This window comes from Peromyscus eremicus, chromosome 20, assembly GCF_949786415.1.
Source record: "Peromyscus eremicus chromosome 20, PerEre_H2_v1, whole genome shotgun sequence".
NCBI lineage: Eukaryota > Metazoa > Chordata > Mammalia > Rodentia > Cricetidae > Peromyscus > Peromyscus eremicus.
This window is the reverse complement of record NC_081436.1, coordinates 9327793-9355530: the sequence shown is the minus strand read 5'-3', so window position 1 is coordinate 9355530 and position 27738 is coordinate 9327793. Positions and strand designations below refer to the sequence as shown.

General features: G+C 40.8%; 1 protein-coding gene across 1 annotated transcript in view; it reads right to left on the bottom strand.

The window, feature by feature from the left end:
* Adamts20 (ADAM metallopeptidase with thrombospondin type 1 motif 20) overlaps window positions 1-27738 on the bottom strand; it is an 83072-nt gene that overhangs the window by 30009 nt on the left and 25325 nt on the right. Inside the window, exons 5-11 of the mRNA XM_059247991.1 lie at window positions 26954-27118; window positions 25838-25957; window positions 24890-24997; window positions 23996-24160; window positions 23604-23894; window positions 22620-22781; window positions 19236-19409 (exon numbers count right to left, since the gene is read on the bottom strand). Of these exons, the coding sequence (XP_059103974.1) occupies window positions 19236-19409; window positions 22620-22781; window positions 23604-23894; window positions 23996-24160; window positions 24890-24997; window positions 25838-25957; window positions 26954-27118 (1185 nt within the window). The remainder of the gene's footprint in view (window positions 1-19235; window positions 19410-22619; window positions 22782-23603; window positions 23895-23995; window positions 24161-24889; window positions 24998-25837; window positions 25958-26953; window positions 27119-27738) is intronic.

Genomic DNA, 27738 nt, shown 5'->3' with positions numbered 1-27738 from the left:
CACACATATCCAGTGGCTCACAATCACCTGTAACTCCGGCTCCCGTGGACACAATGCCCCCTTCTTGCCTCTGTGGGCACACTTACACACATACACAAATATAACCCCCACATGTATTCATAATTAAAAATTAAAAATAAATCTTAAACTATAGATCAATATAATTTGGGAATAATTTAGCCTTTCATAGTTTTGAAATACCACATTCCATTGTACAGGCAATTATCTCAGTGCCTTGATAACTGTTATCATGCCCTGGGTGGTCTCTTCTCCTTCCACCATGTTGAGGACCCACTCAGCTCTGTGAAGGTCTCTTGGGAATTCCACACGTTGTCCCAAAGCACTTCTGAATTAGACCTACCTCTGTGCTAAACTCATCTTGGCCACTGATATGCACATGACCTTACCTTTTCTCTCCTTCACTATTTATTTTTCTAAATATTAACATGGTACATTAATAAACATCAATTATTATGCACTGTCAAGCACATATTATTGGGAAGCATGATAATTATCTCACATAATATAAATTCACATACAGAATGTCCTTCTTAGACTTGTACTATTTTTATAATTTTGAATTGCAATATTTGAAAGACAACCTTCATGATTCTCTATTAGTTCCTTTTCAAATGTAACATTTATTGTAAATATTCACATGCAGGTTCATCATATATCATCTCTTTCTTTGCCAAAATAGTTATTAAACTAATGATGCTTCCTCTGCATGAAATGAGCTATGCATGTGTTTGGTCCTCAGTAATATTAAACACGATAAAAGTCGTAAAAACAAAACACTATAAGATATTAAACGTCACTAAAATCATACAGTAAAAATATCACAGAATTAAGTAATTTGTAAAAGGAAACCATTTCTTAAGTCCTTAAGAGAATCATGTTTGTTCACAGACAACATGGAAGGTCTTACATATTTGTTTGTTATGCCTCAACGAGACGTTGTCCATGTATGGCTACTATTGGCAATGCCTAAAGTTCTTTTAACAAGACTCCAAGAAATGACAAGTAAACTTGCAGAATATTACATGTATTTCTGAGAATGACTAACTCATTTACAAAACAGTTGCAACAGGGGGAAAGAGACTGAACTTGAGACTTTAGAATTCAGCAGTATCTCTGCATGGAATGCAGACTCACATGGCGTGAACAAGAAAGTCCCTCTTCAGCAAATAGAGCAGTTTTATATTCATTTTCAACACTTTATCTTCTGCCTTATTTTAATTTACTGGAGTTATCTGGACTATGATTAGTTTAATCCAAACCGTTACTAAATGCATTCTAAATGTAAACCAATTATATAAATATATTTCATAAGAATTTTTTACTTTTATGAAAGTAAAATTAGTAAACATAATTTCAAGTGTATTTCTCATTTGCTCAAGAAATGGCAATGCCACTCTTTCGTCTTTAATTCATTATCTTCTTACTTTATGATACACCCAGTTTTAATTAAGATTCTTTTCAAACCTTGTATTATACAACTTGTCATCATACTTTTTTCATTTCATTTCATGTGTAAGGGTGTTTTGCCTCCATGTATGTCTGTGCACCACATGTGTGCAGTGCCTGCAGAGGCCAGAAATGGATGTTGGCTGCCCTGAGACTAGAGTTACGAATGGTTGTAAGCTGCCATAGGAATTGAAAGAGCAGTCAGAGCGCTTAACTGCTGGGCCACCTCTCCATCTTCATTATCGTGAAAATTTTGAGGCACAGTAATATTTCTCACTCTTTAATGTTAAACAATGCTCATTATTTTCTTTCTTAGATTAACCATCCTAAGTTCTTTCACTTCTCTTAAGGCCCTAAATTTGTCTACAAATACACATACACACACACACACACACACACACACACACACACACACACACGCAGAGAGAGAGAGAGAGAGAGAGAGAGAGAGAGAGAGAGTCCTAAACTACAAAAACTACAACACCAAAGATTTGAAAGTGTAATTTATGTGTTGGATGGACTTGAAATAAAACCCTTTCTCTTGAGTTCTGAACAAGTATAGATCTGTTTCCCCCAAGTTCTAAGGAAGAGTAACTGCAATATTTTATCACATCTGATGAATGCCATGTGGGGATTTTTCTAAAGTAAAAGAGAAGATGCTATGCAAAAAAATTATGTTTTCATTGGAAAGAGGCAGCGACACCATAAACAACAGTGAACCGTTACTCCCCTTCTTCACCCAAAGCACACTGCATTCTGAACTCTGAAAACTGCACCAAGTAGTCTGCCCACAAAACAGCAATTGTTTCCCCTGGTGCCACAGAAATATCTGTTCTTTTCTCTCAACTTTTAAACCATTGATATCAATATTCTCTTGGAATTTTATTAATGCCATACAGATCCTTTCTTGCATTCTTGTCAAAGATATTTTCTTTAAAGTCACCTGGATCTCCTACACTCTCCCAAAGTTTGCGTTTTACTCATTCAGGACAATGGTCCCCACGGTAATGGGCCATCCATGTCTACAACATACTTTAATCACACTCCCACCCGCCTCGACTGCCATCTCCTTTCCCATCTCAGTCCCCTTCCTCTTCTCTCAAGGCTGAAGATGGTTCATAGCCACAAGAACACAAGCTGCTTCCTAGGCAGCGATAGCGAATACGCCTTCAGGTATTCTCAACCAATGCTGTTTACAAATGAAATGAACAAAAATTTCTATTAAAAACAAAACAGGGAGTTTGAAGGAAATGTACAGCTTGCAAATGATAAATTGAAGGCTCTGTAGACTTTCGGGTAACCTGAAACTTCCAATTCCAAGAGAATTCAGTCTACACTGCTAAGAATTAACTCCAGGACAGGAATGTTCTTCCTTTTACAGAAATGTTGCATGGAATTATAGAATAAAATTATTTGTTGTTTCAGTACAGAGGATAGAAAAATCAATGACCTGACGGTGGAGACATTTTGACTAGTTCTAAAAACATAAACAGAATCAAATGAGGATACGGAGGTTGTCTTGATCTAACACATGGGTGCTTTTGCTTCTCCAGATGTTTGAAAACTTGTTTAATCCAGAGCTTGGTCCTTTCTGACAGTTGTGGGAAGCACACTGACACTGGGAGAATTAGCATGCATGCTAGCTAGTCCTACCGTTAACAGCCCTGGAACACATCTATTGCTTTCTACCTCAGTGATGCATAACCTGCCCTGTACAGACCTCCATTTTTATGTGACGTTAGAAAAAATAACATCTATGAAGGCAAAAGGGAGGCTTTTTTTTCTTTATGTGAAGAAATGATTAAACAAAAAAATCTAAGAACATTTATAACACTGTGAAAATTGTAAAACCATATGAATCGATAAAGAACCAGAAGATTACTGCAGAACAGCACACAGATTTTGTGTGGGGCAGGCTTAAAGATGTTTCCCATGATGCAAATGGAGTGGAGTAAAAGGCAAAGACAGAGGTCAGCGAATGAGGCAGTGTGTGATGTCATTCCCTGGAAAGTACTCTGCCTCAGGATGCCCACACAGGCCATTTCCTTTCTCACCAATGCCATGGCACTTTCATGCCTCTTCAATACTGAGCTTTAGCTACATTTTTTTCTCTAATAACTGCTTCACTTCCTTCCAAGTGTCTTGTTTTATAGTAACAGAGGTTTGCATCTTTTTCTCTTATGGATAATAAACAAAATGAGAACAGACACACTAAAGAGAAGCATGGAAAATGGGAAGACTTCAGAACCACTTGTCCCCAATTTCATGTGTCACAAATTGTCTGTTTTCCATTTTATGAGGAAGAGATAATTGCAGTACAGCACAGACCAGAGGAGGGTGTGTTCATTCACCCCCAGGTGCTTCTCCAACATGGCACGAAGTCCACTGGGGACACCTAACTGGTTTAAGATGGAACATTCCAAATTCACTAGTTTGTGGGGGTTTTATTTGTTTGTTTGCTTAACATATGCTGTGTGGTTAGTTCCTCTGAACTGAAACTCCTCCTTGAGAGAAGACTGAGACACTGAGACCAGGAAGCTCACAAAAGAGAAGTCTCACCAGGAAGATCAAAAAGTTACAAGACTCAGGAAGCCTGTCTCCAAGGTTACATAAACAGTGAACAATTCCTAGGGACAGGAGACTGGCAGAGCCGCCTATTAGCTTGTGCAAAGAGCTTCAGGATTGAGCTTTAGTGAGTTACCACGCTTTCAGTGACGTAGCCGCCGCTGCCCTTTGAGTCACTCATGTTCCTGTAAGTGACCAGAAAATCCTCGTTGGCTGATCAGGCTAGGCTTTGGGGGAGTCTTCTTTGGTCTACAGCTACTGCTGTATCTGGGGTGATAAGACAATTATTCATGACTCCCCAGGAAAGAAACAGGCAACAACATACTAATCATTATTTTCATTTTAATCCCTTGAAGATCCTGTAACTAGTTACCTAGAAAAAAATCTGAAGTCTGGTCTGTAGAAAAGAAACCAAATTAAAACTATAAAAATTGCAAATGCGTATTTCATTTGCTTTAGTATAATATTCTCTATGAATATACATATATTCCCATGCAAATGTATACATAGTTTATTCTTTAATTGGGGTATTTTTTATGTTTGTCATGTAAATTGTATTTACACTTCTCTAAGAATAGATATTAAAAGTAATAGTCAACTGTTGGAATGTAAGTTAATATAATCATTATGAAAAACAGTATGAAGTCCCTCAGAAAACTAAAACCACGTCTGCTTTAGAGTTCAGCTGTTCCACTACCCCTGGCTGTACACCTGAAGGAAATGATGTCAACATACAAAAGAGAGACCTGCATAGCCAAGTCATAGAATGAGCTAGGCGGCCACCACTTATCCACTGAGTGGACAAAGAAAACCTACTACTGTACAGAGCGCCTCTGCATTCAACCGTTAAGAGGAACAAGACCTGGTGTTTTCAGAAATATGGATGGAACTGGAGCTGATCTCGTGGGTGAAATTAGACAAACACGGAAAGACAAGCATCCCATGCTCCCTCCCTATGGAAACAATAACAAAACTCTGACAAGGTTACCTGAAAATAGAAGATGGACTGATACAGAAGAAAAGGGGATCTGAAGAAAGCGGGTAGGTGAGGTTGGTGGGGAAGGGAAAAGGTCAGAGCAGGGGACAGGCATTAAGAATACGTCACAGTGAAGCCTACCAGTATGTACAAGAACTGAAATGATTAAATATTTGTTACTGAAAAATAAAAAGAAATGAAAACTGAAACGAATAGTCAACACATGATATTAGAAAAGTGACATTAGAAGCAACATGAGAGATGGGCTTGGACATCAACAGTAAATCTTTCCAGTGGCTACTGACATACAATATTAAGGATTTTAAATTTAAAAAAATCCTTCATGCAAACTCTTTTTCTTAATTAAAAACTTCCTGGATGAATTCTACATATCTACTATATCATCACCAGTTCTCTAAAATGACTTTTGGTAAGTAAATTTGACAATAACCCATCCTGAAAATTGGCTTCCAAAAAGGCCATTTATTTATTTCAGGTCTGTCAATAAGAATGAGAACCAGCTTTTAACAACTGGACCATTGCTTCTTCTACAATCCTCCTCACTGAAAGACAAGGAAAAACACTCCAAGAAGGAGACCTCATGATTTTGTGATTTAATTGCAAAACTTTTATGTAAAAAGATGCTTTTTCAAAACCACTTTGTAAATGGCTAAATATTGGGTCATTTAGTTTTTTTAGCTACTTGAAAGTAAAACCCAAATTGACATAACCTGAATAGTTTTTTTTTTTCTCAGACATTTGCCTATTTTAGTTTCCTAATGTATTAAATAACTTTGAGGTACTGGGGAGATAGCAGTTGGAAGAGTCCTTGCTTCGCACGTACGGACCCCAGGCTCCCGTCCCCAAACAACCTTGAACAAAACTAAGCAATGTACTATTGTTCAGTTTAGTTTGGTCTACAACTTTACACTTTACTTATTTCCTAATTCTTAAGAAATTCTCCTACATCCAGCCAGGTTGGCCTTGAACTTTCTATGTAGCAAAGGATGACCTTGAAATTCTGACCCCCACACCCCCACACACACACACCGACTCCCAAGTGCTAGGATTACAGGAGTGTGCCACCACTCCTGGCTTTTGTAGTACTGAGAATGGATCCCAGGGCTTTGTGTGTGCCAGGCAAGCACTCTACCAGCTAAGCTCCATCCCCGGTCCCGAGTCTCTCCTTTGAAGATAATTTTTAGAGGGCATCAAATGATAAGATGAAATGATGATTTCACATCTCAAGACCACATCAACTCGCATTGTTTTTATACGAGGAAGGTCCTTCTGTTGAAGATGTAAACGCCCAAGCACACGTGGCTTACTTACTCTATATAAGGTATTAGCTAAATTGTCCGTAACGCTAATGAAGAGCTGCTCACCCAGTGGTAGGAGGATTCACACAGCCCTTCTGTTTCCGGAGAGCTAAGGCCACAGAAAGTGTGACTTACCCTTAAGTCCTGGAATCCCCCCTTACCACACACTAGAGATCATGCTCACTAAGAAAAACATGACTGTACACAGTGCACTGCTGTGGGATGTTCTGTATGGCAAATGTGTTGCTCTGATTGGTTGGTAAATAAAACACTGATTGGCCAGTAGTCAGGCAGGAGGAAGTGTAGGCGGGACAAGGAGGAGAATAAAGCTGGGAAGTGGAAGGCTGAGAGAGAGAGACACTGCCAGCCACCATGATGACAAACAGCATGTGAAGATTCCGGTAAGCCACGAGCCACGTGGCAAGGTATAGATTTATAGAGATAGATTAATTTGAGCTGTAAGAACAGTTAGCAAGAAGCCTGCCACGGCCATACAGTTTGTAACCAATATAAGTCTCTGTGTTTACTTGGTCGGGTCTGAGTGGCTGTGGGACTGGCAGGTGAGAGAGATTTGTCCTGACTGTGGGCCAGGCAGGAAAACTCTAGCTACAGTGCACCAAAGCACAACAGACAGAGAGGCTTAGATTAAATTCCAGACACTCGGTTGGACCAGACTGTTAAGTGACAATTGCAAATTGTCCATTAAGTTTTCAATATTTACGAAATCATTATTTCACACACTGATCTTTGGCCTTGTTTGAATCATCATTCAAAATCAAAGCTTGGTATGTGCCGATGGTGACGTAGATCTAAATTTTGATAACTGGAAAATCTCAGCCAGAGCTGTTTTGCTGGAGAATTTTAAGATAACATTTTAGTGGTTGTGTTTGCTCCCTTCAGAATACTGTTATGAAATGAAAGACCAAAACATGAAGTAAGATCTCAGCAGAAGAATGATAGAGTATCGGGTCAGAACACCCTGGGAACAGAATATTCCAAAGAGTACAACAGGGAGCCTTTTCCTTCTCTCTCTCCCTTAAAGAATCCTAATATAATAGTCTCTAAATAAAATAAACACTGTACCCAAGTCCCAGGAGCAGTATAGTTTTTGAAGTCTCCAGGAATCCAGAGATACTGAATCCAGAGATAACTATGTATCTCAGAGAAAGTCTGCCACAGTTTGTGATAACTATGTATCTCAGAGAAAGTCTGCCACAGTTTGTGTCGGCTCGGACCCCCCCCCCCCCTGCTGCTTTTACCCTGAAGAGCATCCGCTACAATGGATAAGAACTTCTGCGGTTAAAGTCAAAGAATAAAATGATTAAGACAGGAAGGCAGCTGTTTACAATTAGAAAACCGACGGAATAGACACACGAAGAACGTCTTGTGGGAAGCATGCCTACTACTGTACTGTCCCCTAATTCACAGTGACGCCGCACGCACAGCATTTCCTGCGAGGAGAGCCCGACAGTTTGAAAGTTTAATGGAGTTGGAGATGTTCCTGTTTTCACCTGCGGCAGAAATGATGCAGCTTGAATGAGACAGCATTTGGTTTTGAAAAATATTTACTGCTGAAATATATCATTCTCTTGCCTTGTACCTAACCAGACTTATATCTCACAGCTTTCAACAGTTGAGGTTTTTAAAGTCAGATGAATTTGCAAAATGTTTGGCTCCCAAACTGGAGAACAAAAAAAATAAATAAATCCCACCTAGCAGATACACTCAGCACATTCCCTTCTGTTGAGATCTCTGTACTAATCATAACTTTTAAATTTCTATTTCATGCTCTAAATTTTATTTTTGACTGTGTGTACATACATCTTCACATACACATAGTATATTTACGGTTGTAATTTGGGCAATGCAATATGAGTGATCGCATATATAATTCAAATGTCGGCCTCACTTGGAATACTAAATGAGAACTTCCTGTCATCTACTTGGTAATATTGTCTAAGTAACTGCAAAGGTTGCTGCTACTCTAGTCAGTTTCAGAAACCAAACTCGAAGCAAAGTCACGTTAATTCATACAAGTATCTTATGTAGAAACACTCACTGTACGCACATATGTATCAGAAAAATCAGAGTAAAAAAATCTCTCGTGACTGATAACTACAGGTCTCAGGGACTGAATTTGGTCTCTTCAGTGGGAGCTGAGGAAGTGATTTCAGACTTGCAAAGATGTTGTCCTGGTTCCCTTCTCCGTTGCTGTGATAAACACAGATCCAAACCCCGGAGGAGGAAATCCGACCATCTCTGAGAGAAGTCAGGGCAGGAATGGAGGAAGAAACTGAAGCAGAGACCATGGGGGGATGGCTGCTTGGCTTGCCTTCTTACATAAGGATCAGCTGCAGGGGCAGGCACCACCCACCGTGGGCTCAGTCAGTGGAGAAGAATGCCCTCACAGACCAATCCCCAGCTGAGTTTTTCTCCTCCCAGCTGACTCTGCTTTGATTCAAGTTGTTGTTGTTTTTTTTTTTAAAGCCCACCAGTAAAGATCCTATTAAACTCAGCTTTATTTTGCTAGAAGCAGTACTACATTTAATTCTAATTCAAAATCCAGGCATCAGCAGCATCATTATCATTATTTAAGACAGAGTCTTATTCTGTAGCCCTGACTGGTCAGGAACTTGCTGTGCAGATCAGGATGGTCTCAGACTCACAGAGTCTACCTGCTTCTGCCTCCTGAGTGCTCCTGGGATTAAAGGTTGAGCCATCTCACTTGGCTGAAAGCATTATTTGCAGCAAGAAGTACTCAGGGAAACCTGCCATTACTCTAAAGCTTGTAATTTATTTTTAACTCGAGGAATAAGGAGCATTTCAGATTTTTCCATACTGTCTGTTTGCAAGCAAAACTGGTCTAGATTTCCTATCTGGAGTTTACACTCATCCAGGGACAGAAATCTTTACTTATTTTGAGACAACAAAAACTGTGGTTAACATGAGAATAGTAAAAATATTGCTCAATTTTTAAAATTTATTTATTTTTATGCTATTGGTGTTTTACCATGGGTGTCAGGTCCCCTGGAACTGGAATTACAGACAGTTGTATGTTGTAGAATACTATTTTAACTAAGCAAAGATGTGTTGTTACATTTGTTTATGTTGCAGATATTACTTTAACTGTGTAAAGGTGTGTTACATTTATTTATGCGATGTTTGTTTAACAATGTAAGGATGTGTGTTGAATTATGTAAGGACGTGTTGCATTTGTTTCACCTGGCCTGCCTAAGCCACCTGATTGGTCTAATAAATAGCTGAATGGCCAAGAGCTAGGCAGGAGAAAGGATAGACGAGGCTGATGGGCAGAAAGAGTAAATGAGAGAAGAGAGAGAAGGAAAAAGGAGAGAAGAGAGGAAAGAATGAGGGAGATGCCTGGAGCCAGAATCCAGGAGCTGCCAGCCAAAGAGACACAAGAAGCAGTGAATAAGATATACAGAAATAAGAAGGGTAATAAGCCCCAAGGCAAAAGGTAAAGAGAAAAAGGTTAATTAAAGTTAAAAGAACTAGCCAGAAACGTGCCTAAGCTAGGCCAAGCATTCAAAACTAACAGTAAGTCTCTGTGTCATGATTTGGAAGCTGGTTGGTAGCCTAAAAGAAAAAGCCTGGCACAGTTGTGAGCTGCCATGTGGGTGCTGGGAATTGAACCTGGGTCCTCTGGAAGAGCCATCAGTGCTCGTAACCACTGAGCCATCTCTCCAGCTCCCTTGCCTCCAATTTTTAATAACTGTTTCATTGGTGTTATTGTGAACCTAATTTTTTCCTGATGCTTTTGCAAGCCACAGCAAGCTAGGACACTGCTTTTGCAAGAATGTATGATGCTCTCTATAATAAATATCCCACATGCACCCTACTTGGGAGCCCATCTTCCTGTGTGGAAAGAACCATGAGCACCTGCATTCCTGTGTGGAAAAACTGAAATTATCCAGTGTGGGCAGACCATAAAACCCCACAGTGTACTTTTATGTTTAAACACCAGCTTTTAAGGCATTACTATGATAACTCTGACAACATTCTTAAACCCAAGGACCAGTAAAATAACAGGATGGACCCTCCCCATTTCCACAGATGCTTTGTGAGCTGCGTTGGGAATTGACAGAAATAAGGCCAGGAAGTTTGCTTTTAAACAGGGTTATAAAGGTCCCAAAAGGAATATGTATTGAGCGCTTGCAGATGAGACATAAATGAGCTGTCTAAGTGTCCTGGGCAGGGGCAAGTCAGAGGTGGAATTAAAGGAAAGCCACACAGTGCACAAATTAATGTCTGCTTATCACGTGCACCAGATGCGGCAGCGGAGGAGCTTTTAGAAATTAAAGTTATAAGTTGGTGAATTTAAGTCCATTTTAAGTAATTACCTCAAGCACATAAAATGGACTATTTTTGTTAAAATGTAAGATAGGTTTTTTGTTTTTGTTTTTTTTTTACGAGTTTTAATAGCAGGGAGTGATGGGTTGGATAATAAAAATGTGTGAGGCAGGGGGAAAAAAGACACTTACATTTTGAAATAGTGGTCAGTAACTGGGCAACCCAGGGCTAGATGCTTGTTGTGGCCTGAATGTGCAAGGTTTCCCTAGAAACTCATATGTTTGAATACTTGGCCCCCCACTGGGGGCACTGTTTGGGGAAGGCATGGAAACTTTGGGAGACGGAGGCTTTCTGGATAGAGAAGGTAACTGGGGTGGGCGTGGAGGTTTTGTAGCCCAGCCTCACTTCCTGTCCACACCATGCTCCCTGGTTGCCAACGCAAGTGACCAACCTGCTCTTGCTCTACCACTCTGCCTTTCTGCCACAATGGATTGTACCCTTCTAGAAGTAGGAGCCAAACCACACCCTTTCCTAAATAGTTTGGTCAGGTGTCTCGGTCCGGCAACGTATGAGGTAACTAACAGAGATTCAGCGTGACTGGTTCTCTCTTTTCTTGTAATAAAATGATGACAATAACAGCTGATGCTTGCCGTAGCAACATTATATATGAAGGAATCTTTTACAGTGCTCGGCACGCTAGTGTAAAAGTACATCAAATCAACAGCTCCCATCTTTTTTTCAATCCTTTCTTTTCCAAATCCTGAGGGCAATGAAGACTCTCCGATTGATTTATGAGCCTGCATGACTGGAACACAGATTTGTTCTCCTGAGGACCATTTAGTCAAACACTGGACAAAGTGCATCAGCTTTACACCGAATTATTTTCAAAGTAGAATGAGGTAGCTAAAGAGGAATAGATGTTTGCAAACGATATTTTAGTAAGTAAAAGCCTGATTTAAACAAACAAAAAAAAAAGATTAGTTAAAAATGTATGACTTCGGATAATGTTGATTTTTTATTCAGGGTCTCGCTAGGTAGCCCAGACTGGCATCGAACGCATGATAGTCCCTGTTTAGCCTCTCCTGTACTAGCATTACAGGTGTGAGTCATCACAACCAGCCTCACTATATACGCTCATTTCCTCCTTCCTTTTAATCTTTTGCAACCCCTGCAGTCCAAGTGATTAATACAGAAAGGTGCCAGGAGTATAAACCGAGTGGGCACCAGCGAGAAACAGGACGCCTTGTACCTGCAGAGCCCTGACAAACAAATGCTACATTTCCCCTGTTCACATTGGAGATTTTATTTGTTCTTAGTTTATGTTTGTGTGTGTTTGCCTGCATTTATGTGTGTGCACCCCATGCATGCAGTACCCATGGAGGCCAGAAGAGGGCACTGAATCCTCTGGAACTGGATTTACAGACAGTGATGAGTCACCCTGTGGGTGATTGGAATTGAACACGGGTCCTCTGAAAGAGCAACCCAGTGCAACCAAGTGCTGTTATCTTCTCTTGCCCCTCAAATTGTTGTTGCTGCTTTGTGGAGATGGTATCTTGCTATATATAGGCCTTCAACTCCCTTGTCAGCCTCCTGAGTGCTGGAATCTACAGGCAAGCACAATGACTCCTGCCATACCACTTCTTGACTAGCCATGGAGACAACTGCCTGTAAGCCCAGAACTTGAGAAGTAGAGGCAGAATTCTCAAGACATTGAGACTACCCTTGGCTACTCAGAGAGTTTGGAGCCAGCCTGTCTCAAAAAACACCTAAAATAATGATAATAAGTTTCTATCTTGACTCTAGGTGATGAGGATTTAGAGATGTTACTAAGCATTTTGGTCACACAAAGTATTTGAATGTCTAAGTCACAGGCTTTGAAAAGCATAACTCAGAAATTCAAAGTGTTTGTGAGTACTGAATACTATCTTTTTGTATACACAATGTGTATGTGTCTTTATGTGACTGTGGTCCCACACATGTCATGGTTCATGTGTAGAGGACGGAAGACAGCCTCTGATGAATGATGTCCTCATCTCCCACCATGTGTCTCTTGTTCACAGGGTATGTCTGGCTAGCTGGCTTGCCAGTTTCCAGGGATTTTTGTCTCCTCCACCCATCTCATCAGAGCTCTGGGATTGTGGGCTCTCACTACTGTGTCTAGCTTTATCTGCAGGGGTTCTGAGGAACCAAACTCAAGTCCCATATTCTACTCACTAAACCATTTCCCCAGCTTTCCCACCCCAAAATACTATTATAAGAAGTTCTGTTCATTTTTTTAACCACCCCCCCCCAAAAAAAAATTGAAGTTTGGGCCATGCACATGTCTGACACATCGCACCTATCATACGCTTGCCTTCCCAGCAGAAGAGGCCATTACTGTCCCCCATGCCCAGTGTATCCACTGAGGCTCTCAGGCTGATATATACTGATGACCTCTGAGTTCACACACATGTAAACTCCTGGTTCTTTCTCTTGCTGAGAAGATGCCTGAAGCCCTCTCATGAGCACTTGCTTTTGCTTGAGTTTTTAGCTCAAGGAGGGTTTGGGTAGTTTTGTCCCCACTCATGGAGAGAAATGGGCTTACAAAGATGAACTACTAACTTGAATTACAGAAGCAAGCTTGTTCGACGTTTGCTAATGTTTTAAGGAATGCCAATGAGCTACCTAGTATCTGTCATTTGAGATAAGGAAGAGACTGAGCAGCGGTTGGTTGGCAGAAAGCAGTTGCTTTGGAAACCTCCTCAAAACATTTTGAAAATATGTGTTATTTTGCCAAGCATATGTCCTTAAAACTTTGAAGTCAAATTTTATAATCTGTTTAGATGGTTTCCATATCTTTCAAAGTTAAAGACCTTGCAGTCTCAAAGGTAGGAATTTGTTGCAGTTCCAAGATTTAACTCCTAAAACTTTAAAGAACTCAATGGCGTCATTTAAAACAAATTTGTAAAACGATTGCTACACTTGATTTTAGACCAGATTCTAGTATATTACAAGAGTACTCATAGATGAGCTTTGTTCCTTTAAGGGATTTCTGCAAGTAAATCTTTCAACATTAGAAATGATTAAAATCACAATGTAGATACATCACATGCTCTGACCCACATTAGTAGGTTGAGCTACATTTTTAAAACTCATCAAAATATTCTAACACTTCTTAACAATTAAGTAGCTAACAAAAAATTCAATGATAGAAAATTTCTTTAACTCCATAAAATAAGTTATATTTAGTATTATTCACATGATCCCTTAAAATTCATGTTTGTGTTCCTTTTCTAATCAAATAATCATATTTTAATTTCTAGAGACAATATACAAAAATATGAGAACACACAATGAAAGTATGTTAAGAGCAATAAATATGATGAAACCATTACTAATCAATTGCCTAGAAACTTTCAAGCAATAAATGTAAAAAATATTAATGTGTGCAAGCCCACCTACATTCTCTCTCTCTCTCTCTCTCTCTCTCTCTCTCTCTCTCTCTCTCTCTCTCTCTCTGTGTGTGTGTGTGTGTGTGTGTGTGTGTGTGTGTGTGTGTGGCATGAAATCCACATGTACAGAGGAGACAGCCGTGGCACTGAACGGAAACACCCGCTGTTTGACAGTAGAACAAGACCCTCCTCGACATAACCCAAGTTATGAAGAAATACATCTTATTGGTTTAGGTTTTCTAGAAGGATTTACTAGCAGAATTCCTCTGCTTCCAAGTGTAATCCTCATCAGTAATCCTTGGTTTATTCTAACATATCAAGCTCCAAATATTTATGAGTCTTCGATATTATACATCATTGGGCTGCCACTGCAGCTGTAATACCCCATGCATGTGAATGCATTTATTTTGCACTTCTCTTACTATTAAATTGCCAACTCTTTGCACATAGAACTGTATCTGGTTGAGTGATAGTGACCACCCAAGGGCCTGCTATGTAGTACATTACATATATTATTTTTGAGAACAAATAAATGTATTGTAGAAAGATGTGCTAATATATATGATAAGCAAACTTGGAATGCATTTTAAATGTATAACTAGTTAAATAACAATTTAATACATTTTAAACTTTATTTTGAAAATTGCTCTCCATGGGTGGCGAGATGGCTCAGTGGGTAGAAGTACTTCCCTCTAAGCCCGATGACCTGAATTTAATCCCTGGCATCCACACGGTATAAATGAGAACTGACTCTAGCAAGTTGTCCTCTGGCATTCACAAGTATACAATGTCCCATGTGTGCACATAAACATAAACACACACACACAATAAGTAAATAACAAAAATTTAAAAATTTCATTTCCAAGCTACTTATTCTGTTCATACGTCCTTTTTCCAAATTTAAGAAAATAATGACTGTAGGTACCTTTACTGGTCTTTAAAAAGTTGAAATAAATGGCGGTTTTCTGAAATGTTTCCCCACACCTTACCTTGATCCTGTGTAGATGCTGGCTTCAGAGGGGCCAGGCCGCCCCGAGCTGCTCCTAGCCTCACCCAGAGTCAGAGCTGCAGAGGCGGCAGCCACTCCTCAGCTTTCACCAGCCTTGTTACACAAAACCATTAACTCGACAAACTGTGGAATGAGGTGTGTGTGCTCGGACAAACTGCAGTGAGGTGTGTGTGCTCAGACAAACCGTGCAGTGAGGTGTGTGTGCTCGGACAAACTGCAGTGAGGTGTGTGTGTGCTCGGACAAACCATGCAGTGAGGTGTGTGTGTGCTCGGACAAACCGCAGTGAGGTGTGTGTGTGCTCGGACAAACTGCAGTGAGGTGTGTGTGTGCTCGGACAAACTGCAGTGAGGTGTGTGTGCTCGGACAAACTGCAGTGAGGTGTGTGCGCTCAGTCAAACTGCAGTGAGGTGTGTGTGCTCAGACAAACTGCAGTGAGGTGTGTGTGCTCGGACAAACTGCAGTGAGGTGTGTGTGTGCTCGAACAAACCGCAGTGAGGTGTGTGTGCTCGGACAAACCGCAGTGAGGTGTGTGTGCTCGGACAAACTGCAGTGAGGTGTGTGTGTGCTCGGACAAACCATGCAGTGAGGTGTGTGTGTGCTCGGACAAACCGCAGTGAGGTGTGTATGCTCGGACAAACCGCAGTGAGGTGTGTGTGCTCGGACAAACTGCAGTGAGGTGTGTGTGCACTCGGACAAACTGTAGTGAGGTGTGTGTGCTCGGACAAACTGCAGTGAGGTGTGTGTGCGCTCGGACAAACTGCAGTGAGGTGTGTGTGCTCGGACAAACTGCAGTGAGGTGTGTGCGCTCAGTCAAACTGCAGTGAGGTGTGTGTGCTCAGACAAACTGCAGTGAGGTGGGTGTGCTCGGACAAACCGCAGTGAGGTGTGTGTGTGCTTGAACAAACCGCAGTGAGGTGTGTGTGCTCAGACAAACTGCAGTGAGGTGTGTGTGTGCTTGAACAAACCGCAGTGAGGTGTGTGTGCTCGGACAAACTGCAGTGAGGTGTGTGTGCTCGGACAAACCATGCAGTGAGGTGTGTGTGTGCTCGGACAAACCGCAGTGAGGTGTGTGTGCTCGGACCAACTGCAGTGAGGTGTGTGTGCTCGGACCACTGGCTCATTTCTGAAAGGGTTTGCATAACATGCTCCTACTTAGAGGTTTAATTTTTTCTCTATATTCTTATATGATTTTCCCCCCAGAAACACTTTGAAGGAAGGCAACAGAGTGAACAGGTTTCAAAGAGCAAACTTTCAACTTAAGAACTTTCTCAAGTTTTCTAAGAGCAAGGGTCTTTAAGGAAGGGCATTTCCCTTCCTCCCATTGTGCTGTTCTCAACCCCAGACACAGTATTTACTTATCAAGCATGAGTTCATTCCACCTGGTGAACAAAATCATTCTAGGAAAATGCATGCTAGGAAAATTATTTGAGACCGTGGGGAAATAAATATTTTTAAAGCATTTTCTCCACTAGTTCAATTATGTTAAGTGTGATGATCCTGTGAAAGACTATGCTGGTCACAAACTAACAATCTTACTTTAACTTTAATAATAACCACCCTGTTTTATTCATTGCTTATAATACATAAAAAGAAAAATACAAACATTTCTAGTAGTTTGAAATTGACAGATAGTAAATCTTACACTTTTACATTGCTGTGTTAGTTGGTAAAACAGTTATCTAGAAAACTAGTTCACCTTATGCAAATACTCAGAAAAATTTATGAAAACATTCACTTTCAACAGTTAGCTTTTTAATAGGAGACATTAACAGCCTGTTACTTAGGAAAAACAGCACAAAAGAAGAGGGCCATTCATTACAATGTAAAGTTTGCCAGTTACTTAAAACATTCAGGTACCAATGCAAGGGATGGCAATACAACACACATACACATTATGCAAAGCACAAAGACAGCACGTTAACAAAAACCGGTTAAGATACAATCCATTCACATTGGCTAATTACAAAAATGTAGTAATTCAATTAACAAGCACGGGTTATGATTCATTTACTCCTTTTGTTATACAATACAAGATTTCCCAGAACATGAAGAAAAGTGAGGAATATTTTCATACTTTTTTCTAAAATATTTTAATAATGATTTATACTCTTTTTTCCATTGAAATTAAAAGATTTAATGCCATTCATTCATACATATACATATACATTCCCTTAATTCTCTAACTGAATGAGCAGGGTCTGTAGAAATTAATGTTACTCATGAAAGAATACTAATCTAATCTGTTATAAGAGGTATTCTGAAATTTGGCTAATATGTAGCAATACTGAAAAAGGCAAAAATATATACATATATATATGGTTTTGATATCAAAACTTCAGATCCTGAGTCCTTTTAATATAAAAGACTAATTGAAAAAAATAAATATTCTTCATATAATAACAGAAATCCAGGCACTCTAATGATATATATCTTTACACATGCAAATAAATAGGTTTGTAAAAATTCTGGCATAATAAACATTTATTGAGACTTTTTTAAAACTTCATTTTCAAATTATCAAAATATATAGATACTATAGTTCTCCACTAGTGCAAAGACTACAATTACTCAGTTAACTGCTTTTGGAATAGTTGTGTAGTAAACATTGAGGATTTCTGTAATTCTTTCTTACTGTTTTGTAATCTCAGGTATTGTTGCCTTGACTGATTATTTCTATGAGGTTGAAAAGTTGCTTGTACAGAGGACTTAATGGACATCCAGATTTCTCACTTAGGACATGATTTATGTACAGACATATCACTGGAATACAGGGTCAGATACATTCCAACACAATAACTACACAGATATATGTGACTACCATGGTGGACACTTTAGGAGGTTATGTAGATCTCACTAACACTGACTCCACCTGAACACTGTAATTCTAATATGCTATATCTTGAAGTAAATTTCTGTCCTAAACTTTAGACACACTGTTCTGTCCATTAAACAGAGCAGGTACCAGCAAAATTTTCTAAGAAACGGCCTGATGGTAAACATTTCAGACACTGTGGTCCCTCCAGTCTGCTCTGACACTATGGTGTAACATCTGTCACAGATAGTAAGGAACAAATGACGTGGCTGAGCACCAATAAAACATACCAAAATAGGCAGTGCACTGACCCCTGATGGAAAATCTACCTCAGGATCATTACAGTTAGGTATTTCAGTGCCTATCCAGGGTAGATGTTTAAGACTTGAGCACTAAAGTCATGCACCATGGGAAAACAGCACCACTGAGTTCAAAACCAAAGCCACTACAAGGCCTCCAGTTAGTGACTAGATTTCTCCTTAAATGAAACAAAAATGGCTCGGTTTGTGAGTTTAGTTATAAATACGTCACTGTCTTAAATCAGCTTTTTATCTGAAAGATAATACTCATTTGCTCATGGTCCAAAAGACTTAAAGATGATAAAATGCTAATTTTAATATATTTGTGCATTAATTATACTTCAGATATTTGAAAAATATTAGAGAAAATAAACTATCCATTAGCACTATCTATAAGTTTTGTCTATGACTCAAAAAAAAAATAGAAAATCAAAATATTCCTAAACCACAGTAAGTCCACACAGTGGAAAAATGGATATTCATAATAAATTACTACATAAGTCACACTTCTCTATGATGTATTTGACAAACTGTGAGCAATTTACTTCATGTAAGCAAATGGCTTTGTCTTTACTATTTTCACATTTCTAAACCAGTCAATTTTAATAGCGAGGAAACAAATTTTAAAAGAATGTTATTTGGTTTGGGATCTGTTATTGGACAGTGACAGACAGAAGCCACATACAGTCATAAACTCAAACAAGACACAGCCTTAATTTGCCATTATTACAAGTAAAATGCTAACATTATGCACAAATCCAATTAATCAGAGGGGAGGTCAGAGATGCAATGAAGGAAAGCATTTCAATTAGTTCAAAGTTCACATACAAAGTAAATACATATAAAACCATTACATACATGTATGTGGTTACAGGACTTGAAAGAATTCCTACTCAAAGTATTGACTTTTAATACATATGCCAGCACAGCCGATGGTCCACTGTTAGAAGTAGTAATCAGATACGAGATAGTATGTGAATTTTCCCACTTACAAAGAGGAAATTCACGTAAAAGGAACATGGTAGTAAGACTACGGTTACTATCGTACCGATTTCCATGATCCCCGATACCAGGAGACATCATCAGGGCAGGCGTGTACATGACACTGCATCATGCTAGGTGGCTTGGGCTGTTCACAGTTGTATTCTTGGGCCACTTGGCCGTCGGGAAACTGGCATATCACAAATCTCAACTTTACTCCTCCACCACATGTTTGTGTGCACTGAAAAGAAGAACAGGAAAGTGTATACCCATTGCACTTCAAAGAGAATATTATACTTCTTCCATCTTCTTCTCTTGAGGTAAGGTCTCGTGTAATCCAGGCTGACTGGAATGCCCTATGGTGACCTTGAACTTCTGACCCTCCTGCCCCCACTTATAGGGTGTAGTGGGTACCTGTAGACTCCCTTGGATTTATTGCTATATACAGGTGCATAGCACACTCAGTTTATGTGGTCCTGGGGGTCATAGTCACAGTTTCATGCACACTAGGTAAGTACTCTGGCAACTGAGATGCAGCCCTAAATTCTAAGAAGATTATATTTATTTATTCAACATTTAAATATTATCTGCCATGTGCTGTGGGAAGTTCTGTATGGCAAATGTGTTGCTAATTAGTTGATAAATAAAACACTGATTGGCCATTGGCTAGGCAGGAAGTGTAGGCGGGACAAGGAGGAGAATAAAGCTGGGAAGTGGAAGGCTGAGTCAGAGAGACACTGCCAGCCGCCACGATGAGAAACAGCTTGTGAAGATGCCGGTAAGCCACGAGTCACGTGGCAAGGTATAGATTAATGGAAATGGATTAATTTAAGATATAAGAACAGTTAGCAAGAAGCCTGCCACGGCCATACAGTTTGAAAGCAACATAAGTCTCTGTGTTTACTTGGTCGGGTCTGAGCGGCTGTGGGACTGGCAGGTGATAGAGATTTTTCCTGCCTGGCCCACAGTCAGGACAACTCTAGCTACAAATGGCGCCCAACGTGGTGGCAAGAGTTTCCACCTAAAACCTGAGAAAAGATTCTAAAATGGAGCTAAAAATAGTTCCTAATTGTCTCTCTCAAATGAGCAGCAGCTGCCGGTTTGAGATACTGGTGGGTTCCTGGCGTGCGTGCTCGACCTGCAGTTTGGCGGAAATGAGGCCTCTGCAAGTGGCACATTAAGCTGCGTGGTGGATTTAGCCTTTGCAGGTACAAAAAAAAAAAAGAGGTTTCTGGGCTACACGCTGCTTGGATAAAAGCATAGACCCACGATAGCTCCCAGAGCTGGTGGTAAAGGTAACCATGTTGGGAAGCTGAGGTGGGCGGAGCCAGCAGTCAAAGCTGCTGCAGTTTAAAGCAATAGATTCACAATAAGACAGATTCAGGTGTAATAGTTTACAATGTGTGTAAAAATGTACGTAGGCTTGAAAGAGAAAGAAAAAGGAATGTATACAGTTATATAAAGAGATAAATAGTTTTTAAAAATAAAGTTTTTAAAGAGACAGTAAAGGTAGTATAAAAAAAGCCATGTAAAAATGGATATTACACAGAGAATCTGGATTGTGTTGTCTTTGGGATTTTTAACTGCAGAAAAACATTTGATTGTAAAAGCTGTTGAGTTATGCCAAAATGTATATTTTAAAGACACCTTGACTTCAAAATTTGGATATAAGGATATGTTACTTTGGAAAAGAGTCTTTGCTTTTCTTCCCACAGAAAGCCAGAGGCTATGGATTTGTTCAAGATTAAGATACATCAGGTTTGACCAGCCAAGACCCCCTGAAAGGTCTCCGATGACACCATGGCCCAGATGATCCAACATCCAGAATGATTTGAAGGCAACTGGCTCAGAAGATACACCCTCATGGACTATTCCATAATCCTAAAATTTTCTTTGTATCCCCATAAGATACAGCACCCCTCTCCAGCAGGAAGTAGTAAGAGAAGCTACGCCCAAATCCCCAAATTATATGTAATTTTACTTTGTTAAGGTTAAAACCTTCCTTTTTGAAAAAAAAAGGGGGAAGTGCTGTGGGAAGTTCTGTATGGCAAATGTGTTGCTAATTAGTCGATAAATAAAACACTGATTGGCCATTGGCTAGGCAGGAAGTGTAGGCGGGACAAGGAGGAGAATAAAGCTGAGAAGTGGAAGGCTGAGTCAGAGAGACACTGCCAGCTGCCACGATGAGAAACAGCTTGTGAAGATGCCGGTAAGCCACGAGTCACGTGGCAAGGTATAGATTAATGGAAATGGATTAATTTAAGATATAAGAACAGTTAGCAAGAAGCCTGCCATGGCCATACAGTTTGAAAGCAACATAAGTCTCTGTGTTTACTTGGTCGGGTCTGAGCGGCTGTGGGACTGGCAGGTGATAGAGATTTGTCCTGACTGTGGACCAGGCAGGAAAACTCTAGCTACAGCCATGCTAGAGTTTAAAGTATATTTTTAAAAGGAACATGATACATTTAGTTGCCAGCTATAGTATCCCTTCAAAAGATAATTTTTCAAATTCCCTATGAAGAAAAATTATTCTCTTCATTCTGAAAAAGAAAAAAAAACTAATTGAGTAATTTATCCATCCAAAAGTGTGTGGGATATTCCTTTACACTGTGTGAAGATATGTCACTGTGATTGGTTTAATAAAAAGCTAAATGGCCAATAGCTAGGCAGGGTTTTCAAAATAGAGAGAATGCTGGTAAGAAGAAGGCAGAGTCACCAGCCAGGCATGGAGGAAGCAGGAAAGCAGCATGAGCAGTACAGACTAGAGGTAATAAAGCCACAAGACAGAAAGTAAATAAATAGAAATGGTTTCATTAAATTATAAGAGCTTGTTAGAAACAAGCCTAAGCTATCAGCTGGACTTTTATAATTAATAAGAAGTCTCTGTGTGGTTATTTGGGAGCTGGCTGGTAGGACAGAAAAATCTGCCTACACAAAAGCACTAAACAACTCTTTTCTTTCTCTTTCCATCTAAAACATGGGGGGAGGATACTACTAGTAACCAAAGCTACCATTTCTGAAGTAACCTTCACATTTGTGGTGCCTAAGAGTGCTTGGGCATAAAGAGGTGCTTAATAATTTACAACTATTTGGTTTAAAGGAGATTTGCCAAATGAATGGCATACAATAGAATAAAGCATGCGCAAATGTCAACCTGGTTTCCTATACCTATGTCAATCTAATTTTCTAAGAAGTTTAAGTGGATTTATATCCATTTTTTGAAAGACAGCACATACACCTATTGGCCTGCACATCAGGTTTTGTCAAATAACACGGTGCACGCTCTCTCAGGAAGGTTCTCTCGGAACCAGAGTACTTCCCGCAAAAGAATTTTTAGAAATCTGTTTCCACACAAAAATAGTGAGATCAGATGATCCCACAGTGCCCAGCGGCAGAAAGCAGGTTGCTTTCCAGACATTCCGAGATGACACTGGAGGACAGCATGACTTACTTCTCCCCAGTCCCCAAAATTCCAGTGTGGACAGGGTCCCGAGCCACAGTGATTTGACTCTGGGGGCTTGGAGGCCGCATCACAGTAAGAAGCACGGTGCCCATCTTCATCTTGGCAGACTACAGCCCGGCGCTGAACACCTCCTGCACAACTTCGGGAGCACTGACAGAGACAGAACAGAAATACACACTGCATGCTCAACACCAAAGCAAGGTCAAAAGTCAAATTTCCCACATGGAGCCACAATTTTAAGCACGGAAATATGTCAAAACACTTGACTTTTTACCAAGGGCGTCATTAGAATTTTTTTTGATGAAAGCTTGGCATTGGTAGCACATGAGCTTAATCCCCAGCACTCAGGAGGCAGAGGCAGAGGAGGCAGGCTGATCTCTGTGAGTTCCAGGCCATCCTGGTCTACATAGTGAGACCCTGTCTTAAAAGAAAAATAAGATAAATTGTTGATGAAAAGGAAGTCTTTCCAACTTGCCTTAGAAAGTGGCCCTTCACTCTCAAAATAGATGCTAAGTAAAAAGAAATTAAAGTTCCATGGTCTCCTGGGAGGGCATTTTAAAACAGCCACCCCATGTTGTCACTCGCCAGTGACCCCACTATCCACCCCTTAATCTCACGACCCCCACATTCTCAGGACTCCCACCAGCCTTCTGCTTTGCTGCCTCAGCAAGCCTTTGCTGCTTTCTCCCAAATGTCCCGTCTTACCTATTCCAGGCTTTGCCCTCTTTTGTATGATACGGACTCTGATCAAGGGGCTTTCAAATATGTTCCCCAGTAATCACTGTGGTTAGTGATTACCCCGGGGGCTTGTAATCTGCATCGAAATGCTTTCAGCCTTTGAAGAGCTGAGCTATTGATCTTTCAGATAACGTTCACGTTACAAAACATTTGATGTCATTACACACATATCTGGGAAAGGACTGTGATACGATTCAGTTACAAAATTAGTATAACTCAATAAAGACAGCTTACTGCTCCCCAAGGGCCTGTTCTCCACTGGTTTCCTCGGATTGACGGGTGGACCCCCTGATTTGGATTCTCTTCTGGTTTGTGAGTTAAGGGGACATTCCTGCCTGGAAAATGGCTTGGCTGCTCAGAGGAGCTGGGAAAGTGGCTGTACGAGGGTGGGCAGGCTGCCAGGCTACATTCTTGTTCCATCTCAGGACGAGCTCCAGGGTCACAGTAACTCTCGTCAACCGGCTGCTGGTAGTTCATGCATAAAATGCGTCGAGCGGTTTTCCCGTGTCCACAGGAAGCTGAACACTGATTAGAAAGTCAGCCGGCATTACAAGGTAATAGACTGCATTTAATAGCAAACATTCTACTTAAATCGTCGGCGCCTGCCTTCTCACAAGCATACTTACCGGTGACCAGTTCCCCGCCTGCCATTCTCCACAAGGGCTGAAGCAGAGAGAGACTTCCGCAGGCCTGGGCAAGTGGGCACAATGCGACTCATCGGCCACTCCATCGTGTGCATCTCGGCAGCTCACATAACGGGCCTGGCTGCCTCTTCCACAGGACACAGAGCACTTAGAAAGCCAAATGACAGAGAGATGGGCTCAGTACCCCTCCACCCTTGTTACCTGTGGCTGCTCCGTCTCAAAATACCAAGTTTGCAGAGAGAGCATAAAAAGGAAGTAATATCTCACGGCATAATTTCTGCGTGCGATAAACATAAGGCAGTAAAACTTTCCACTTTGGATAATGAGCTTCCTAAGTCAGACCTAATAATATGAATGACCATAATATTTAAAATAATATTTAATAACCACATGCCAAAATTAATGGTACTGAAACATTTTGTGTAAAAGCATCGTTAGATCTCATTAAAAATAACCTTGAAAGACTTTGCAATAGAAGGCATCTGATCCTATCATTTAAAATCTGGGGTTAAAGCAAACTGAAATGGCTAACACACTGTAGCTTTCAGTTAAAAAAAAAAACAGCATGAAAATGTCTGCAGTTGAGACAGAAGCTGATAAGAACCTAATACCATATCCACTTCTCATAGCTGTCTGGGCCATAGGTCTTACCTTTACAGACTAGAAAATCCGTGCTGAAGGGTTACTTCCTTGCACAGAGACACAGGCTCATTAAAGGACAGCCATGATTTTGTCATTCCACCACCTAATTCTAAATCCTGTAAATCTTCCCTACCATCCAATGCCCGAGAATAAATGCACCCATTAAAGCTGGCAAAACTGAGCAACTCTTGTACATGTGTGAAGCCTCCACAGCAGAAATGCTGCATCACTTACTGGGGTCCAAGATCCATGGCGCCACTGTGCAGCCCTTCCCAGGGGGATGGCTGGTAAGGAGGATGCCCCAACTTTTGGAACGACCACGCAGGGTGCAACGACGCATTCCTGTTTCGGAGAAATAAACCTTGTTGAATGACATTTAACTATTCACACGGACTTGTGTGAAATCCTGGGTTTCCTTTTTCACATACAGACTCCAACAATATTGTGTGCTAACATGTAAATGGATGACCTAGGCTCTCTCTTCCAGAGACTCAGACTGCTGGCAAGAGCTAGTACTGGGTAGGAAGTACTAGTACTGGGTAAGAAGGAAGTGCTAGTACTTGGTAGGAAGTAAGTAAGTACTAGTACTTGGTAGGAAGGAAGTGAGTACTAGTACTTGGTAGGAAGGAAGTGAGTACTAGTACTTGGTAGGAAGGAAGTGAGTACTAGTACTTGGTAGGAAGGAAGTGAGTACTAGTACTTGGTAAGAAGGAAGTGAGTGCTAGTACTGGGTAGGAAGGAAGTGAGTACTAGTACTGGGTAGGAAGGAAGTGCTAGTACTGAGTAGGAAGGCTGCATCCCAATGTTTCTGTCTCCATCCTATCTGACCATTGAAAGAACAAAGCCCTTCAAAACAGTCCTAATGTGGACCGTTCTGAAGGAACGCAGGGCTGTACAATGAAAAGAACACTTTCCCAAGGTCCTGGGAGTCACAGTCACAAACACCATGGAAGAGTGGGGATAGACAAGTTAAAGCAGATAGAGCGGCGCTGACGAGAAACACAGGACGCCAAAACCAAGAATGACACGCTCTGTATTGAAGCAAGGCGTTTTACGGTGTAGAAGAGGAGAATATCTATATAATATATATATGTATACATATATATTATGTATATTGCTTATCAATAACCCTTCCATTTCATAAGTATTTCTGCTTCTGATCCACGAAGAGACCTCCTTTACCTGGCTGTCACTTGGCCGGCTGGCTTCCTGGCATTCACTGTCATCTAGCACGGTGCCAAACTGCTCACTGACACACTTCACAGCGCGCATCTGGTACCCGCGTCCACAGGTGGCTGTGCACTGAAAGAAAATCACAGGTACCAAAAGCAGTTTCCAAAAGTCACAGAAACCCTCTCCTTCTTAGCCAATGTCAAGGTTATCTATAGTTCCCCAGGACTTCCAGTAGCCACTTGACTAGTCCCTGTTTCAGATTTGAGACCTGTAATCAGTAAACTGAATTGACACGCCTATTTATTCGAATTAATTGTATAGACATCACCTAAACACTGCAGTTAACAAAATGCACTATGATTCATATAGTTTTAAAGCCATCACGCTAAGATGTTGATAGAGACCTGCTATGCTAGTTGTGGAGAAACAATTTCGGTAACAGCCACCTGCCTGATGTCATTTAATATGTTAAGTGAAGTTCCCTGTCTATAGGGAAGTGTGTATTTAGTGAAGAAATGAGGGGAGCCTTCCAGCAGTCTTGACAGTCTCCACGAGACACTGAGCTTCCCACTTTCACCTGGCCTGACCATCATTCACCCCAGGGCCTCCCCATAAGACTAAACATAGGAAGAGCAACGTAAGCGCTGATACTGGACATATTCTTGAAGTTGATAAAAAGCAAATGTTTTCAGCATTTGGGCTAAATTCAATCCAAAAACAAGGCTGAAATATGAATCACGGCAAAACTATCAGCAATGACAAAATCCTACTGATAAAGGACTGTATTTCAGAAAGCATTTTTCAATTATTTGTGTGTGTGTGTGTGTGTGTGTGTGTGTGTGTGTGTATGCATACATATGCCATCACACATGTGGACGTCAGACAACATTGTGGAGTCTGTTTTCCCCTTCCACCTTTATGAGAGTTCCAGGGATCACACTCAGACTGCCAGGCTTTGGCAAAGTGCCTTTACCCATTGAGCCACAGTGCCTGCTCCTAAGATGTATTTCTAGCGATACCAACCCCTATTTCAGTGACTCTCCGGAGAGAGTGGATTATTACACAGCTTTCTCGCCCTTCTCTAGGCAGATGGGTCAAAGCAGAGAAGCCCCATCATATACTCACAGAACCCCACGGGCCTACATGCCAAGAGGCGCACGCAGGGAGCTCACAGGGTCTCAGGGACGGGGGCTTGGTACTGGCGTTACAGAAGTCGTCGCTCATGGGGTCGTCACTCAGCTGACACCAAACCTGCCGCTGCTTCATTCCTTTTCCGCATGTGGCCGGACACTGGGAAGTTAACACAGATGCATCACAAAGGGACACAGAGATCTGGAATGTTCCCCCGTACTCCTCTGGAGTCGTTCACTGGTTAAAACCAGCTGCCCCTAACATCTGCCACTCAGGTCCCGTTGTGTGATATTTTGATTGTGTTCGAACAATAAAGCTTGCTTTGAGTCAGAGGGCAAAGCTAGTCACTAACTGACCAAAATTAACCATAGAGGTTTTGGGGGACTGAGGAGAGATAGAGACAGGAAGTAGTAAGGTGGGCCTTAGAGAGGATCTCAGCCCTTTTGGATGTAGGAACAGAAGAGACAGGAAGTCACTGGTTTCTTCTCTGCCACTTCTCTGATTATTCAGGTTCTTACCCAAATATTTGACTCTTGATTTTTTTTTATTGATAAAGAATAATTAGATAAATGCATCAAGGTCCCATTAAAATAGCCATTTGTTCTAGAAACAAAGATCCAAAGCTAACCTTTGAAGAAGTGTGTGCCCCATAGTGCCTTGGCACTACTGCTGTTTATAAAGGTGGTTATAGACTAAATATCAGTAAATGTTGCTGCTGGCCTGGTAGTTATAAAGAGTATAAGAACTAGACAGGTTTACTTTTTTTTTTTTACTGCTTT